Raw genomic sequence first — 18,850 nt, 5'->3', positions numbered from 1 at the left:
TTAAAAACTTAGACAGTCCCATCTTCAAGCATACTCTTCACCTGCAGGGTTAGACAACCTTCTAAGTATGGTTTCTGGCCCACCATGGGAGATGGAAGACTTTGAAACATATACTGGAAACTTACTTCTTTCCCTTCAAATGTGGGGGAAGGTCATATTCTGGAGACAAATATTAGTGTTACATCCATCCCTGGTTTAACTTGTTAAAGAGAGATTGTAATGAGCACAGGATTCCAAATGACACCAGTAAGCGAGCACTACCACAGTAAAATGCATTCTTAGTTAAAAGAACTTTTGGATTTCAAAATGCCTCTGGGGGAAAATCCATTCATTGTGCCATCTCCCTGTGTTCCCTGACCTTTATAAGGAGGCAATGTGGCCCATGGGTTTGTATAAGCAAGGCCTTTAAAATCTGTGTGACCTAAGATCTCTAAGGTTTACCTGGAAGTCTGGAAAATGGAAGTGGTAAGACTTATCTTGTTGAATGGTGCATGGGGCCTTTTTTGTTCTGTCCTGGCCACCCACCAGCTTATACCCAAAATAATCACACAGAAATTATATTAATTAAATCACTGCCTGGCCCATTATTTCTAACCTCTTAATGGCTAACTCTCACATCTTGACTTAACCCATTTCTTACCGGTCATGGCTTACCGGGAAAGATTCTAATCAGCATCAGACTCAGGCAGGAGCTTCATGGCATCTGCCATTCTGCCCTTCTTCCCAGCATTCAGTTCTGTCTACTCCGCCTACCTAAGTTCTGCCCTATCAAAAGGCCAAGGCAGTTTCTTTATTCAACCAATGAAAGCAACACATAGATAGAAGGACCTCCTGCACCATTATCTCATAGAGAACGTCTAAGAATTAAGTGAGATTAGGTATAATAAAGCCTTTTTTTTTTTTTGTAGCAAAACGTCATTGGAGGAGAGGGTGATGCCAAACTATGACCTATAGCCAGGTCTGGTCTGTTGCTTATTTTTCAATGGCCCATGGACTAAGAATAGAATCTACCTTCTTTGAAAGTTGTAAAATAGAAATTAGAAAAAGAACACATTTGGCAACATGTACAAACTGCGAGGTTTTAGGATATTTAAGTAAGGATTTATCAGAACAAACACATTCTTTTGAATATGTAGCTGGTTTTGTAGTACATGGGTACTCTGGAGTCATTATCACACAGACCAAGTGGCCCACAAAGCCTAAAGCATTTTCAGAATAGTCCTTTACAGAAAAAATCTGTCACCTCATGCCACAGATGACAGTAAGACTGTCCTAAAGGATACTGGTGTCCCTTGAGGCCTTTTTCAGAAACTGTTCCTCCATTGCTCCTCTCTCACTCCAAACACCCTGATGGGATCTACCCCTTACAAAATCATCTTTTAAAACAACATTTATATTTCTGTGTATGCCTTAGCTCTTCTGGGAGATAAGATATTTTTTGAATGCGGGGATTACATATAATTCATTTTGGGATATTCAAAAGAGTCACACAGCACCTTTTAAATAGACATTCAATAACTTTGTATTTGCTCTATTGAATTGAGTTGAGTTCCAGTTTTGGGACTTGTGACTTTTGCCTGATGTCACAAAACTTTCTGATAAAAAGCAAGTCCTAGAAGGCCGACAAAAGAATCGCAAGAAGGACCTAAATGATGTATTCATAGGGGAAAAACTGGTTGTGGTTTTGAGAGTGAGACTTAAACGGAAAGCAACATTTTAGTCTTTCTTCTCCTACGTGCCTCTGGAACTTGGAAATATTGTGAGTTTTCTTATCAGCCCTTGTAAGAGGGCCCTGCTCTTCCAGCTCTCTCAACACCGTTTAATTTGCTGGCACTATGGTGTGGTATTTTTTTGGGGATGTGTGTGTACACAGAGAAGCAGGTATTGCATTGTGTACATTCATTTGTTTGACACCACAGCATAGCAAAGGCAGTATCTGAATAGTCCTGTAGTCGGCTTGTTACTGTAAGAATGAAAATTAAATACAAAATCCTACGGCTGAAAGCTTTGGAACTACATAGAATTCGTGGTTTAATGTAGCTGAGTGTATGTCTCTATAGGTTTCCAATTTCAGGTGTAGATGGGTAATGATATCCCTTGGGTTTTACTGTTACCTAGAAGGGCAGGCACTTTTTTTTTTTCATTTTTCTGTGAAAACAAAAGATAATCTAGAAATCTGAACAGTTCCTTAGTGCTGACAGCTAGGTATTATGAATAGTTATTTAAGAGACAAAATGGATGTCCTTAAAAGCTGCCATTTATACACCATCCACCCTGCGTCAGCATCATGCAACCATGGCTACATTTCAGGGAGAATTCTTTGTAACTGAGAGGAATGGATTTTAGGAGCACAGCTCAATCTCACTCTACTCGTACAGTATTTTTATTTGAGCTAGAGCTCAGCACGGCCAATAGCTCTCCCCTTCACTTTAATGCTGATTAATAGACAATTTCTAGAGATATTGGTTCCCAGGTTTGCAGGTGCCCTGGGGAGCAAGAGCCTCTTGGTACTCTGAACAAACACGCCTACAAGAGGGCTGCCTGAGAGGACACCATTAGTCAGCTCAGCAATTCTTTTGTTGTAGCTCTCTCCTCCTCTCCCCCCTCTTTCCCCATTCCTCCTCTTCTTCCTTTTCCTCCTCCTCCCCTGCCCTCTCTCTGCCGCAGTTTATGGCATATAAACATGCATGTGTGCAGGTACATACATCTGTGAACATGCATGCTGAGGTCAGATGAGGATATCACAGCCATATTTATTTGAGACAGGGTATTCTCATGAAACCTAATCTAACTGTTGGCCAACAAGCTGCAGAAATTCTTTGGTCTCTGTCTCCCATGATGCTTGTGTTGTAGGTGAACATACGTGGCCATACTCTGTTTTACATGTGGTTGCTGAAATCGGAATTCAGGCCCTCATGCTATTTCAGCCAATACTCTGATACACGGATTCATGTGTTTTGTTTTATGTTGTGCATTCAAATTTACCTGGCAGACTATCACCACAACATTTTACATCATCCTTTCCTTCCCTTGTTCCTATCTTATGTGGTTGCAGGGGCTCTGTGTCTCTGGTAGGGAAACCAGAACAGCTGGGCCCATATTCTAGCTCCAATACCTCCTGTCATTTGCAGACACACAGCTGGATTCTCCAGCTACATTTTTGAGGCCAAGCTGTAGAACCCTTGCTCAAGTCTACTTTCAGCCTGTGGCTCTGTCTTTAGGTCCTTTCAATGTGGGGACTTTTTACCATACTATTATATAAGAACAGATATCACAGACACCCTCCCAATCCTACATGGAGATTAAGTTCAAAGGTCCCAGAGAATCTGGCCTTCTCAAAGACCATGTCCATCCATGCCTACAGATCCTGGGAGCTTCTGCTGATGGACAGAGCTTTGTGTCTTTCTTTCTGTCTGATTCCATGTACATTTGCTCCCTTGGTTGTTGCTACTTCTTGGTCAACCTTCTTTCAAGGGAGTTAGATGTATAAGGAAAAGCATTGTTTCTTTTTTCCAACAAAATGCTGGAGGCAGACTATTTATAAAGATGGTTATTTGTCTCAAATTCTTGTCAGCTTCTGCTTGGGTCTGGTGAAGGACTTCAGGTAAATGAAATCATAATGCCTGGGAGTACCAGCAAAGGTGGAGGACATATCACCAAATAAGAGGCCAAAGAGGTTGGGGAGTATCCAAGCTGGTTCTTGTATAAGAAGCCCCTGATTCATGAAAATCGGCTCAAGGGTCTTATAGGAGTTAATTAAATCACATCCTGCAGTAGTTCTCCCCAGTGACTCAAAGATCTATCCCTTAAAGGCCCCAATCATCTTTTAATGTTTCCATATAAAGGACTGAGCATATGGACCTTTGGAGCACACAACTCATACCTCATTCAAACCCAAGCAGAGACCTGTGTAGAAAGGCTTAAATGGGCAAGTAACAAGATGAATCCCTTATTGGTTGTATTAGCTGCTACCTTGGTCCTGCTCTACCAATAACAGCCTTCACTTCCCTTGGAAGAAGGCTGTATGGGAACTACACAGCTATATTGTTTAATATTTATAATAGTTTCACATCTACTATTGTATAAGAATTCCAAGAAGTAACATAAAGTCACAGTACCTTGTTGGACCTAATGACAATTTTTCCTTCAGCTATCTGAATGAGAAGATCTAATACTTTTCTCTGTTAGCATGTGCTCCCACTAAAGCCTGTAGGAAGGGAAGCTGTGACATCATCTGCCCTCCTGTTGTTGTCTGTGCTGATCTTACTGGATGGCTGTCTACAGTGGTGCTGCCTTCTCTCATTTTCTATTAGAAATTTTCCCTCTTATCTCTCTCTTTTTCCCTTCTCCTCTCTGCCCATGCTCAGAGAAGATGTCGCTGTGTAGCCCAGACTGTCATCATACTCCATGTGTTGCTGAGGCTGGCCTTGAACCTGAGATCCTTCTGCCTCAACCTCTGAGGACTTGGATTGCATGCATGTACTCTATACATGTCACCAGAGTGTCTTCCTCATGGGAAGATGAATTTATGCAATTCAGTAGATTTCTTTTTCGGTAAGGAATCTAGAACATCTCTGACTTAATTTGTAGCCAATTAGGACAGACAGCACAACATTTCTCTTGCAAAATCCAAGAAGCAAATTAACTACTGTATCTGACACCGTCTGCGGCTTGTGGCAGCAACCTAGTCAGACCTTCAGATCCAGCACAACCTCCCGGTTTCTTCCAGAACAGTTCAGTCCAAGGTCATCGGAGCTGAAATAAATGGCTTTGAAACTGCCCTCTGGCACGTTTTGGGGCCCTGCATAAATGCTTAAAAAAGAGCTCCATAAAAAATGGAATTTTAATTTTCATCAAATAATAATCTCCTGAAAGCCAAAAAACTCTATCCCACAAGTTCACCTTTTTATTTATTATAAATGTTTATAAGAGTTTTTAAAGGCATTATGGCAGTATTTAATAAAGTACCACTCTTGTGTGGAGTGGTGAGTGTCAACATGTTACCTGAAGCCGGCCTCAGTCATCACCCAAGAGGTTCCTGAAAAGATGCAGGTTCCCGACTCCACTAATTTGCAAAAAGTGAGCTTAAATTTAGCTTTTAAAGGGGCCCCATTCTGAAATGAGCACGGTGCTCTGACAACCCTGACAAGTGGATCACTATCTTCTACATGATTACTATGTCCGGTTAAGAGCGTGCAGTCTCCAAGGCTTTCTATCCTACTTCATTCAAGCTGAAAATATTATTGCAAAATTCACTCTTGGGAGTTCGGTGTCTTCCCTTGGCCCATCTTCCCCAGTGGCATAGGTTTCAGCGCTTCTCTCTGGGTGCCCCAAGCGTCTCCTACTACTACAGACTCACATCACTGTCGCATTGCCATCCACTCTGTGTGCCTAGAGACACTGCAAAATGAGCTTTATTTCCTTCGCCATCTGGCATTTTTCTCACAAGCACCGAGACCCATTTCTGGCACCAAGCAGGTACTCAGTGAAATCCAAAGCACAGCGACCTGGCCTCGCTCTGGTTTTCTGCTTTGGCTCTAAGGTGCACGCTCTGGAAATTCACAGAAAACATGTGATCTCATTTCTAGGAGACAAGCCATCAGATTCTAAAGAAAGGGATGCTAAGCCTCACCGTATCCACGAAACCCATCTCCTTTAGCTGTTGTTCGTGGGATCATCTCTCCTAGTGTCTTGCTGTTCCCACTACCTCCCCCAGGGTGAATGTGACTCTGCACTTGATCCAACAAAAGCTGCGTCAACTCCCAACGAACATTTGTCATGGTGGCATGGCCCTCCATCACCTCCTCACCACAATCCCTTAACATGCTACCATACCCATCTGTGGACTTAGCGTCCATGCAGTCCGCATAATTAGCCTCCTTGTCTCCTACCATTTGACTGCTTCCACCATTTACATGTGGTACTGAGGACCAGTCTGAGGCTCTTGACTCTCTGCTGGCTTGGCTCATAGCCTTGAGTAAAGCCCCATCTCATAATGAAAACTTCGTTAAGGCTGAAAGGCAGCCACAGGGACCAGAGAACCTGAGAACAGAGGACGCAGGTCACCAAGATGTGAAAAGAGCCCGGTCCACTCAGCACATTTTAGAACTCAAGAAAAAAGGACCAAAAGGTAAGAGGGTTGTGCAGAATCCCAAATCACCACCAATAGTCACAGTGTATTTCAGCTCGTGGCTCCAGCAGGCAAGGAAGCGGCATAAATTTCAGCGAAGCAGAGCTAACTGGTAACGGACTTTAAGTTCTGTCATATATAGTTAATTTGCAGAATAAATTGGTCAGGGCAGCAAAAGGATTTAACATCCAAATTCATTTGAAAAACAGAAGCTAGATGAGTATCCAGAGGAAAATGGAGACCGTTACAACATTCCCTTGCCGGCTGGAGTAGTATTATTATTGAATAATATTTTTATTAAAAATTTCTAGACCATTTGGTAGTTAAGGATATTTATAACCAGCCTCTGCAGCATCTTGGTGAAGCTCTGAATATCACACCATGGATCTGAGTTCACTCCAGAGACTCCACCTGCCTCTAACTCACGTTAGCTGTCCTCACCTATACTCTGCATGCTCCACGTGCAGCCGGGCTCTTAGAATGTGGAGCCAGGGCAATCCATGCTACTGTCTCAGGATTGCTGTATTTCAGAACTCTCCAAGGGTTCCCTGCCCTAAGCTCCTGTCCAGGTTGAAAGAGAGATAGAGAGGCAGAAACACACAGGGGAGGAGTCAGGGAGGGATCAAGAGGCAGGGATCCTCCAAAGTGCAGCTGCATCAAGAAGAAGCAGGGGCTGGACTGCTGAGCTGGAAAGTTAAAGGGACGCATGCAAGTCTCTGCCTGAGAAGGATGCTCTACTGTGGGTAAAGGAAAGCATCCTTAATCCCATTCTAGAGCCGGGTGGGTCCTCAGCATTAACTGGGGAGGAAGCTGGAGGTTCCCTTTCAGCTGCAGGGTCACGATTCTCTCTTCTCTGGGTCACGTGTTTTTCTTCCATCCCCCCTGCTCTGGGCTAGTCTTCTGACAGTTTTCTTGACTCTTCCTTGGGAAGAACCCAGAAATTGGGAAAATGTTTTCCCTGGGAATATAACATGGGGAGCCTACATCTGCACCTCCAGACAAGCGCATGGGAGGCTCTCCTGGTGGCCATCTGAACTGGCCTACCAGTTCGCTTGTCTTCCTGCTAGTGGAGATTGAAAATAGCAAATCCCGCAGATGTTCCTCATTTTCGCCTCTCTCCTAAGCACTGTCTCCCTCCTCACTCCCTCTCATCCATGCCACTCTGTCTGTAGTGAAACAGCAGGAATAATCCAGCCCAGCTCTGCACATCCTGAGGGCTGTGACTCTCAATTTCTATGTCAGGTTTATTTTGACATTGACGAGAAGCTGCATGCAGTGGCTTCTGGGCACCAGGAGGCTGAAAGAGTCAGAGAGGCTTGTTTCCTTTGCTCAATGCTTGTGAGGCAAGGGAGGAAGCCAACAGGTGGCCAGTGTCCAAATGGCCAGCAAAAGAAACCTTACTAACTCTGCATCATGGGATTTATCTTATAGTGTTAAACACAGGGACACAGTGCTAGGTTGACTAGAATCCGTGCCTCATCATGTTAACTGATTTGAAAATAGTCTTTGCAAGAGGAAATACATTATGGTGACATGATCACAAACTCAATATAGATAGCTCCTATATCCAATGGCTAGCTAGTGTATAAGAGAAAGCAGCGGATTTGGTCACAGACTCACAGAGAAGAGTCATGTGACAACCAAGGCTAAGACTGGAGCGGCAACTTTGCAAGGCAGGCAATGCCTACAAGCACTGGGATCTTCTTGAAGTTAGGAAGAAGCAATGGTGGCCATTTCTCTAGAACCTTCCGAGGGGACATGGTTCTAACTGCACCTTCAGTTTTGACCTTTTTTTCCAGAACTGGAGTGATAATTTTGTAAATGCAGCCTTAGGAAACTGAGAGTCAAAACCCGGGGAGAGCAAACCCAGGTGATGAGCTCTGGTTTGCACGAAAGGCATTCAGAAATTAAAGCAATGACAGTCTGGGTGGCAACTGAAGCAGCATCGTAGAACCTTGAAGCTTCCATTCCTGTCATCTCACAGAGCTCCCCCAAAATCTCATAATCCAGTCAAGATCAAGACTGTTCTCTCAGCGCATCAGTACTGGACTCCAGACAAGTCCCTTCTGTGGAAACGAGACAGGAGCCACAAAACCAAGTGCAGCTGCCCATCTCTTCTGTGTATGTCCGCACACACTTCCAACAGAATTACTTCTCAGAGGGAGAGATTAGAGGAGAAAAATGGGAAGGAAATGGAAAGAAAGAGAGAAAGAAAGAAACACTGTTTTAAGAGACTCGAGGTCAGAGTGACTGTGATTTCTGCCCAATGTCCTGAATTCCCATTCCCACATGGGCATTTGGCAAACCCTTTTGGATAATCTGGTTAGGACTTGGATTCTCTGGCATTGCTCTTATGATAAATCTTAATAAAAATTTAGCCTATCCTTTAAGGGCTTTAGGCAGAGGGTGGACATAATTCCTTTTGCTCCTTTCTGTTCCTGTGCATTGGTTGACTGGAACACTTTCAAGTGTGGGCCACTGGGCATGCTCCATGACAGTGCAGCGCAGCCTATGGCAGCTTCATGTACACTGGGGACTAACAGCGCAGCTGAGTCGAGGAGTCTGTCTGTGTGGCAAAGTCTTAAGGGCTTCCCAGCAATTCTTGGATTTGAACCTTACTCCTCCTGAGATGTGTGGGCCGTGTAGAGATAATCTGCAGAAACTCTCAAAGAGTCGCTGATAGCTGAGTTAGCCTGACTGGTATTTCTTCTTGACACAGAGATTGCCATTTAGAAGGAGGGTGTGGCTGGGTCAGAGTTTCATTGCAAAGGCTGTTTTGGTGTTTGCTTTTTATAGTTTTTTTGGTAGATTCTGTTACTGTAAAATTTCATTGAGTGAACTTTGAACCCAATGTCATTGTCATTGACCAAAGGAGGTATATGGGAGGCTTGATGAATTAAGACCATTTATTATTGAATTCTCTGTCCTCATGCCAAGGCTGACTAACAAACAGCTTTTAGCAAAGACTAAGTGTTGTACCTACACAAAATCTCAATTTAACATGAACTAAATTAGCCGGGGACCTGAAACAGGCCGTTATTTGTTAGGAAACAAGCCTTCGGTGAGGGGATTATGTTAAGAAAATATAACATTGTGTTATCTATCAATTTTTAAAAGCCATTGGGGTATTGATGCCATTTTATTTCTGTCTCTTCCAACTTTCAAATCTGCATGGTCATAAGTGATGAACAGAATCCTCACCTGGAGGCACCTCGGGGAAAGGTTTAATTCTGTTTGGTAGGCAATGCTTTATGAAGCAGGCAGGAAATTGGAACACTGCATTTGTAGCAAAAAAAAGATGTCAACAAGGACTGCAGAAAAAGTACGCATTTTTCTGGTTAAGAGTCAAATAAACCAAAATCCACTTCTAAAGATGTCTTCCCTTGGCCAACCCAGCTATTGACATGTTGTGAGGTGGTCAGTGGGAACGTGGTGACAGCCACTCCACCATGGCCTTGGATGTTGCTCTCCAGGGACTGGCTGCAGGGTCCGATTATAGCAAAGACCCACTCTTTCTAGAAATTTCCTAAAGAAATTACCAAAGGACCAAGTCTAAAATGTACAATGACATTAAAGTTCATTAACGACAGAAGAAAGGATACACCCTGAAGAGAGAATCGTTTTGAATTTATTTGTAGGAAAGGACATGAATATAAACTCTTTCTTGTTGGGACTGCTTTCTGAATACACTGGTCAGATGGGAGCCAATGATTTCCACTAGTTAGTTCCACAAGAAGATTGCTTATTTGGAGCTACAGGGTATTGATGGATGTGAGGCTCCGAACCTGGAGTGGTTTCTATGTGCAGGCTGAGACTGGACAACTGGAGAAGGTGCAGGCTTCCAGGTATCCCCTCCTTATGACAACACTTGGAGTCCAGCTCCCTCTTTGCAGGTGAGGAAGCACATGTGAGGCCAGAGTCCCAGTCTGCCCACAATGGCTCTGTTCCACAGATCTATCCAGAACTCCCTTCCCTTCCCCCATGGGTATCTTCCTTTCCATCCAGTCCTTGGGTCCATTCTGCTGGCCTGGATTATCAGTCCTGATCTTTTTCTCTACTTGAAGACATTATTTGCACTAACTTCCCCAGGTTTTCTAAGCACAGAAAACCACTGTCCTTCAGCACCAGAGCTGGCTCTTCTGAGTATTCCCTTTCTCAAGTCTATATCCTTGCCTTCCCAGTAATTAACTACTCAATGACCACATCGGTGGCCTACAGTTTAAAATTTTGCAGAATGAAATCTCTACACTATTTCTACTACCCAAGTTGTTGGATCCAAGCTGTCTCTGAACAATTCTTCATGCCTAAAAGTAGTGGAAGCCACTCTATTTCAGACAAATCTAGAGCATTTCAAAAGAACCTAGGACAGCAGTGCTCCGAGTTGAGTAAGTTTAGAAGAAGACAGAGTATAATCATTTCATATATAATTCATCATAAATGTTTTATTATTCGACAAACACTCTTGTCATTCAATATATACATTTCTAATGAATTGTTGAGTTGTTGCATATTGAGTGAGTACTGTAGGATATTGTGTTGGAGGGTAAGGCATAACTTTGTCCCCCGTGGCACTCAGCATATGACGGTGATGGTTGTAGACAGAACAAGGTAAGTGGATAAGTATGGTCGGAGTAAGTACATTGAGCATACACTCACTGTATCCTGAGGACTGCTCAAGATGGACTTTGTGAGTTGCCGATTCGTTTGGTTTGGTTTTTGTGTTTTGAAACAGATTTTTGAAGTCATCACATAGCCAAGGATGACCCTGAACTTCTGATCTTCCTTTCTGCCTCTGCCTTCCAACGGCTGGGTTTACAAGCATGGGTCACCATGCTAAGTTATAGTGTAGGTTTGTTGGTGAAGAATCAATCAGTCTGGACATTTCTACTTTATACCCAATAAAATCTTGACTCTAGAAGGCTTTGAAACCTGTCCCAAATCAGACAGCTGATACGAGACAAAGTAGAAACCCAACCTAGGCAATCTAAAGAGTAAGTTTTTAGACTGTCAATTCCCTTTCGGGTAGTGAACATGGAGGAAAGGATATAGGTTGCAAAGAGAAAGCAATTTAATATTAAATGAATGTTTGGGAAGATTGAAAGGGAGCAAGGGAGGGAAGCAGCGGTGGGAGGGACAGTGTTTCAATGGCTGGGGGATGAGCTGTGCTTGCTGTTGAGCTGGGATGTTCAAGAGAAGAACGAGGCTGCCAAGAGAGTGTGGAGGAGATGGTGACCACAATTAGGAGAACACTGTCATGAATGTGTATAAGCGGACATTCTAACAGGCATGTAAGGCTTTGTTACTTACGGGAGAGACCTTGGCTGGAGTCACAGAGTCAATTGCTCCCCCAGTAATGCCTTGCTTGCATTTTCTACTTGGTTCTCGGGGAACTTAGCAGGGGACAGGAGAGCTGTTTGGCAAAGGCTTTGCTTCTAGTCTTTAAGCTTGACATTTCATAGCCATTCACAACTAGGCTTGGAGCGTAGGATAATTACCTCGGGATGCAGATATGGATGTGGATACTGGTGGTAGATCGAGATACAGGCAGGTGCACGTGCAGATACAGATGAAGGTTAAACCAGACAAAGGAACTTCAGAGGTGAAAAAGACATTTGCTGACGACGAGGCACTCCTCCCTCTCCTCTGGAGTAGTCAGAAGTGCTCAGTGTATGCTCTACCTCCCTCCCATCCCCTAGTTAAGATTTGAGTCCCGGAGAATGTGTGATCATGGTGCGACTGGCGGTTCAGTTCTAACCCCGAGGAGCCTGTTTTAGGATTGTGAATGGCATTGCAGGTTGGATTCCTCTACTTGGAAGGCATGAGATGAGGGAGATGTGCATCAGAGAACCTGGACTCACGGCTCTCGCAGTAGATGGGGTGAAGGCTGGGGTGGGCTCTGGCACACTGGCTGTAGGCGGGCGGACTTCCAGTGCCTCTTGCTGAGCTGCACTTTGCTTGCCCACGTCAACCTTCTTCCCGTGCACCCCATGCTCTCCCCCGAAGCTGTGATCCGATTAGTTTGCATTTGATTTCTTTAGCGCCTAATGAACTGCCTGTGTAGTTCTGGCTGCACTGTCATCAGCATCTCATTGCCTTGGGCACCAACTCAGGAGAGAGATTCTTAAGCAGTCCTCGGGATCCTACAGGAATTGTACCAATTTACTTCATAACAAGCAATTCACCTTCGCGACCTGCCAGCTCACACAAGCGGCGCGCACCCTGCCTAAGAATGGGTTGGTCACTTTCATCGTCCTAATGTCTCCCTGAATTTAGGTGGGTCGCTACGTACATGCCTAAGGCCATGGGCGCATACTCGGTGAGGTTCTGAGCATTAAGGATGCCAATATTCTCATGCCATGGTATTCTATTGGGGAAACTCATCCACTGTGTGCTGGAGGATACAGATTTAGCCTAAAGCAAATGGCACTTATTTATAGCAAACTGTATTTGCAAAATGCTTTGCAGTTTGAGGTTGTTAACTACATTCCAGGTTGAATATTCCTCTACTTGTAAGAGAGCTCAGTGTCACAGTCGAACATGAGGACCTTCCCTGTGGTGAGGGGCCACACAGGTACTCTTTGTCAGAGGGCACACTTGCCAAACAGCATCTCCCAAGACCTTAACTGTAGATTGTTTCTTTTGTTCAAAGACCGTGTGTTTACTGAAGTAGATACTTCTTTTCCTAAGAAGCTTCATTGTGCTTCAGATTCCAGGAGTGTCTCTACCTAGGTGCCAGAGGATGGAGAAAATTGCCAAAGACTGTAATAGGAGTAGCCAATAGGAAGAGGGGACCACTGGATCATAGGAAACAAAGTGGCTTTCCTTCTTCCCACCTTCCCACCAACAAAGAGCAGACTCTCCTGAAGAGCTTAGGATCTGAACTATTCATTCGTTTGCAGTCAATGGCACTCTCTTTGGGGTAAGGGAGATTTATGTGGCCTTTCACCAATGGACTCCATCATTTTAAGGAGTATTTCCCAATTGTATCTTTAACTGCACATAGAAAATGCATTTCCTCTGTGAAAAATCTCCCTCACACACATGTCTATTCTTGGCTGGAGGCTGGATAGATGGCTTTTGGGAACTCACTGTTCATTGCTTCTGTGTAAATCCAGCCTCTCTCTAGACAGCTTCATCTCATGTGAGCACGGGGCCAGCAAGACACACTGGCCTTGGCTTCTAGCAGGGACCTTGCATGTGAACCTGATTTGGGAGGGGATAGATGGAGAATAAGATCCTGAAGAAAGAAGCGAAAAGAGCATTGATGGTACCTATCATCTTTTCCTACATCCTTTTCTCAGCCATTGTTCTGTAGTCTTTAATCTTGTAAGTCTGTAAGGTGGATAGATATTGACAGGGATTAATTGCATCTTGATTTTAATTGGCATTGCCAGAAGACAGCAGCAAGGGGAGCGGCCCCTCATGTTTACAGCATTTACAAGCTTTAATGATGGCCAGCTAGAGGGCAAGGAAGTTAACTCCATACAGGGCACGTGTGTTACAGTGCCCCCTGGTGGTTTCTTCAGTACAATTCATCTGGATAGTAACCCAGGAAAGTTCGTTTCAAGGAGAAAAGAAAGGTTGCTTTCTTCCTTTGAAATATCTTTTACTCAAACGTAAAGCTTTTGAGAGAAGTTTCTCTTTTAAAATTGTCTCTTATGAGTTTTCTTTCAATTATCCTGTCATTATCACCCGTGTTTATTTTTCTCCTTAAGCTATAACGTATATAATTTGTAATTGTTTTACTTCTTAGTTTTTTATTGTGTGTTAGGAAAAGGAGCCACAAAATTCTTGAGATACCTACACCTTACTTAGGGTTCTGAATATTAATTTTTCCAGATGCGGTCTCACAGCACAGAAGGTAATCATTTTAGATCCGCTACCGCCCTCTAGTGGCCATATTGTAGATTTCCAGGCGTACAGAATGGATTCTCAAGGTTGTGGCTTGGTAGGGAAATGCTTCTGATGATGATGTGATTAAAAAACAAAGATGGAAAGGTTTCCTGCATCCTAAGGACTTTTCATAGACATCAAGTTATACCCAAAGACCTTATTCCACCTCTGTTTACTTTGACCTAGTCATTCTGCAGTCTGAAAAAGACAGGAGGTCAGATTTTGGCTAGTCTGTGGCCCTTTGGATACTCCTAGTAATACTTTCTCAGCCTAAGACAAAGTGTGGAACCAAGAATGAGATTCAGAAGCCAAAACATTTATAAAGGTGAACCTGTAAGTGAAGTAATTTAGTGTTGGTTAGTCTAGGCTCTAGCCAATGTCATTATCCTTGACTTTTGCTGTGTGTACAGCTGTCCAGTTCTTCTGCAATCCAGGGGGAACTGGAGCTCAATCCTGGATCTATGATTCAGTGAAATGCAAGTGTTAAATAGATGGAGTCCCATGTTAAAAGTGTCTCATCCACACAGTGATGGAATTCATTTGGGAACCAAGAGCATTGGGAACCCCGCGATGTTTCCATATGGGTCCATGTTACACAGCAAGCAAGAGATAAGATGGGGGAGCCCCCTACACCAGGAGGGGAGAACATTTGCTCTTCTAAGCCAATGACTCATAGCTCCAAATCACCTCCGGGACCGCTTTGCAAAGCCTTTCAACCAGTTCACCCTGGGTCCCATCAAGTATGGCATTCTTAATGCACCCACAGGAAACCAGAACATTCTGTGTGTCCCCACCATAACCAAAGGCACAGCAGTCTCTCCAAAATCATTTCTTGCTTGGGACACCAATTGTCAGAAATAGCTTAAGAAATCTGGAGGGTTCTGTCCACAGGATCCTTTACAGATAATGGGTTAAATGGGTGATCGTGGGGACTGAAGGAACAAAGAGCAAATGGGGCTTTCATGTGTGGGGAACAACCAATTATTCTCTAGTAGGCATTTTTCATGTTTGTGACCAAAAATAGATCAAGAGCCTGTGTAGCTAACGGCTATGCGGCAAACAACAGTGAAAATCATTTGGAAAAAGCCAAACTTCCCTCTGCATGATCAACACATGAGGTTAGACAGCTGAGAAATTGTGACTTTGCTCTGTGACCTAAACACTTTGGATCAAGACACTCTTGGGGTCAAATGCCAAATCTCTCAAAGGTGTTTGTGACCTTGATGATACTGTCGTTTGCTGATATGTAGAAATGGGTATAATTAGGCTGTCTGTGATGCTAATGTCATGGTCAAATGAGACCTTAGATCAACCCTAATGTCATAGGAAAAATCCACAAATTTCAGCTGGAATTATGACCAATGATGGGAGCTTCATCTATGTTGGAAACCATAGGTGTGTTTCCAAAACATTTTGTAATTCATTCATTTAATAATGGCAGAGGTAGGTGGTATGAAGGAAGCCAAGAATGGTCACTTTGTTGTCATCTGAGTTCTTGGCAATGGATGATGTACCACAGACATATCCCTCTGGGTGGACCAGTGGAGCCAATGATTCTCAGAAAAGCAACCACCCATTCTCATTCTTGAAAGGCCATTTCCAACTCTGTGTGTCACTGGGAAGATCCTAACTAAGTGGAATGACAAAAATCACAATTTGACTTCCTCAGTGGCGCTTTCTAACTTCTCAGTGTTAGACCTCAGAACGCAGGAGCCACCGAGTCACAGTCGTCCCTGCTATCTTGCCTCCCTCACTGTTCTTTTTCTTTTGTGTCTGGCAGGCAACTCCCCATCTGATGAGTCGGAGGAGCGGGAAAGGGAGCCCAAGGTGCTGACATTCCCAGAATACATCGCCAGCCTGTCAGACTCTGGCACCAAGCGTATGGCAGCTGGAGTCCGAATGGAGTGCCAGAGCAAGGGACGATGTCCCTCATCTTGTCCTTTGTGTCATGTGACGTCCAGCCTTGAAACCCCTGCCGAGCCAGTCCTGCTTGAAGTGACCAGAGCATCCCCCATCTATGAACTGGTGACCAATAACCAGACCCAGAGGGTAAGAGGGCTGAGACACTTGGCTCTGGAAGGTAACAAAAACAGAACTTGCTCCACACCGCAATTGAGAGTGGAGCATCTTTTTATTAAGCTAAGAGGGGCACCTAGATTTGCATGTTTGCAAATTAAGTCAAATCAAGTAATACATTCCAGTATACCCATGGTAATGTGATTTAGGAGTCAGATCCGAGCAAAGAAGATGGGAAGATGGGAAGGAGCAGGAAAGGTACATGATTGGCAATCACCAAACTCATTGTGATACCCTTTCCCAAGGGGGCGTGGTTAAGAGGACAACCATCTCTGTCTGCCCCTGGAGGAGATGCATGGGCTCTTGTAACTGAACTCCCAGCCTAGCACCCCGCTGCACCTACAATAGAAGGGCCATGCCAGGTACACATCCCAGATGAAGGAAGGATCTAACAGCCTCAGACTGGAAGGATCTGGTACCCCAATCATCATCCCAGACTTTCAGGACGAAACACTACATTCCTTTCCATCTTTCCATGTTTTATCATGCTGGAAGGCCCTGATATTTCCCAGTCATCTCTTCTCTGTCTTTATTGTCTTTACTTTTCTGTTCCTAGAGATCTCAGGAGAACATGCGTGAGTCCTTAAGAATCAGGTATCCCCATAGGAGGTGCAGAGAGACTGACAGCTCCTTCTTTAGCCCCCTTAACTCCTCCAATGTACAAGCCAGAGTAAGCAAGCACACAGACAGACACGGGGCTTGCCAAACTTGAAATTGAGAGGCTCCAGGAGTGAGGTTTCCAAGCTTATCTGCAAGGCAGCTGGGGGGGTGAGCTGCTCGCTTTCCTGACTGCCAGGGATGCCCATCCAGGTGGGGTGATAATTGCTTCCTTTTTTCTTTTTGAAGAGACACCTGGTGTGTCCCAGTTGGTTTCATAGGTGTTGCTCAGACCCACAGGAGGGATTTTGCATGTGTGTTTCTCTCACCTACCTGCCTCTTCCATAGATATTTCAATGAGTGTTTGAAAATACAGGTTTTTTATCACAGGAAAAAAAAAGATAAATGGTTCCTGCTGGCCTACAAATTTATCCTGAGTCTAAAAGAGACGGTTATGGGATTTTGGAAAGAGGGTCAGGAGAGAGGGACTTGAGGAAAAGAGGACGGGGACACTCAAAGGTGTGCTGAAGTCATTGGACACCCAAAGGTGTGCCGGTGTTAACACAGAGGCTACCCTACCCTTGTCCACCTAACAATGTACTCCCTCGGGTTGCTGTGGCTGATGACCACATACTTGCTGTGTCATCAATCTGGGTACAGTGAGGTCTGGATTAAGCAGGACCATCCTATGGATTGGGGTGCACAGAGCTAGATACAGAGAAGAGCAAAAGGACACAAGCCTCCTCAAACACAGGCTGTCAATCAAAACTAGGATGCCTAAGGAAGTTGACTTCGATGGCCTCATTTTCCCTACCCCAGTTTCCACAGAGGAGTGGGAAGACCCTGTCTCTCTCGCCCTGTGTTAAACACTTCAGTTTCTAAATGCTGACAAGCTGGTCTGAGATGGAGTTTTCTCACTATCGGGGGAGTTTCCTCTTTTCTTTCTGTGACATTGTCTACCTTCCTCACCCCCTCTTTAACTCTGTTTTCCTTCTCAGTTTTACTTTCCAAAAGCTGGGGAGGGGGTAGACAGGGGCTCAGCATGACACTGGCGACTCTGTGGGGTTTTTCATCTTCCCCTCTAATATGTGGGTTCATTTTCTATCTGTCCCCTTTGGCCTATTGTCCCTGTGTTGGACTAGATAACCTCTGATGCCATACTTCAATAAAATCTTTGTGATAAACAAATAGGTTCAGCCAACAAACGTTAGCTCATTTCCTTGTATCACAAATCCATACCACTTACGTTCCTATCTCATTAATTGGCACAAGAGTCCTTGTCATCCTTTGTATCTTTTCTGTCATCATAAGCAACAGGTACATCCTGAGACCCCCATCACAGCCTAACTCTTCACTGCAATCAAACATTTTATTGCAGCAATCTTCTTGTTGGTCCTTTTATTAAAACCCCTGGAATTGCTGTACAATATGGACTTCTGGCCATATTGCATCAAGGTAATTTAATGATTCCTCATATTGAGAGCAATTTAGAGTCCTCAGCACATCTTTGCAAAGCATGATGCAATTCATCTTCACTCGCATGGTTAGGTTGTTAGTACTATATACTCCAGAATTTAACTTTTGGGACTCCTCAAACATAGGACATTTTCTTTCATGAATTCAGCCATTCAGACTTCTGAGTCTCTGTCCCAGGAATGTACTCTGTCACATTTAAGCCCCTGGAGAATTCCTGCTGTCATGCCATGTTTCAACTCAAACATCATTAGCTCTCAAGGTCCCTTCCTTCATGATCCTGGTCCAACTCAGACCCCTTCATGGAACTTTCACTGTATGTATACACATGTTAAAGCATGCGTCCCCTATGATCATACTTGTTTGGCTATTGTTTCAATCTAGACTATGAAAAATGTTTTGTCTTCTACAGAATGCCTGGGTTGGTACATAGATGATGCTCTACTACATAAACAAATGAACCGATGAATAGATGAATGAAATATTCTGTTGATAAACCTGAATTGAAATCCATACTTTTCTTTCTTAATAAAAACAATAGCCAACATTGAATTTTTCTACACTCTATTAAATTTGCTAACAAGTATGTATTCCCCAGGAAGTGCGTGGACTAGCAAATTGTAAGTACTTAAAAAAGTGGAATGTCCCTTTCTCTTCCTTTCCAAGGAAGTTCAAGGGGTT

General features: G+C 43.9%; 1 protein-coding gene across 1 annotated transcript in view; it reads left to right on the top strand.

The window, feature by feature from the left end:
* Astn1 (astrotactin 1) overlaps positions 1-18,850 on the top strand; it is a 342,711-nt gene that overhangs the window by 290,657 nt on the left and 33,204 nt on the right. Inside the window, exon 17 of the mRNA XM_050135418.1 lies at positions 15,804-16,072. Coding sequence (XP_049991375.1) covers positions 15,804-16,072 — 269 coding nt within the window. The remainder of the gene's footprint in view (positions 1-15,803; positions 16,073-18,850) is intronic.

Source organism: Alexandromys fortis, unplaced genomic scaffold (assembly GCF_014885135.2).
Source record: "Alexandromys fortis isolate MF-2015 unplaced genomic scaffold, M_Fortis_MF-2015_v1.1 scaffold_21, whole genome shotgun sequence".
Taxonomy (NCBI): domain Eukaryota; kingdom Metazoa; phylum Chordata; class Mammalia; order Rodentia; family Cricetidae; genus Alexandromys; species Alexandromys fortis.
The sequence above is the reverse complement of the archived record's forward strand: the minus strand, read 5'-3'. Positions and strand labels throughout refer to the sequence as shown.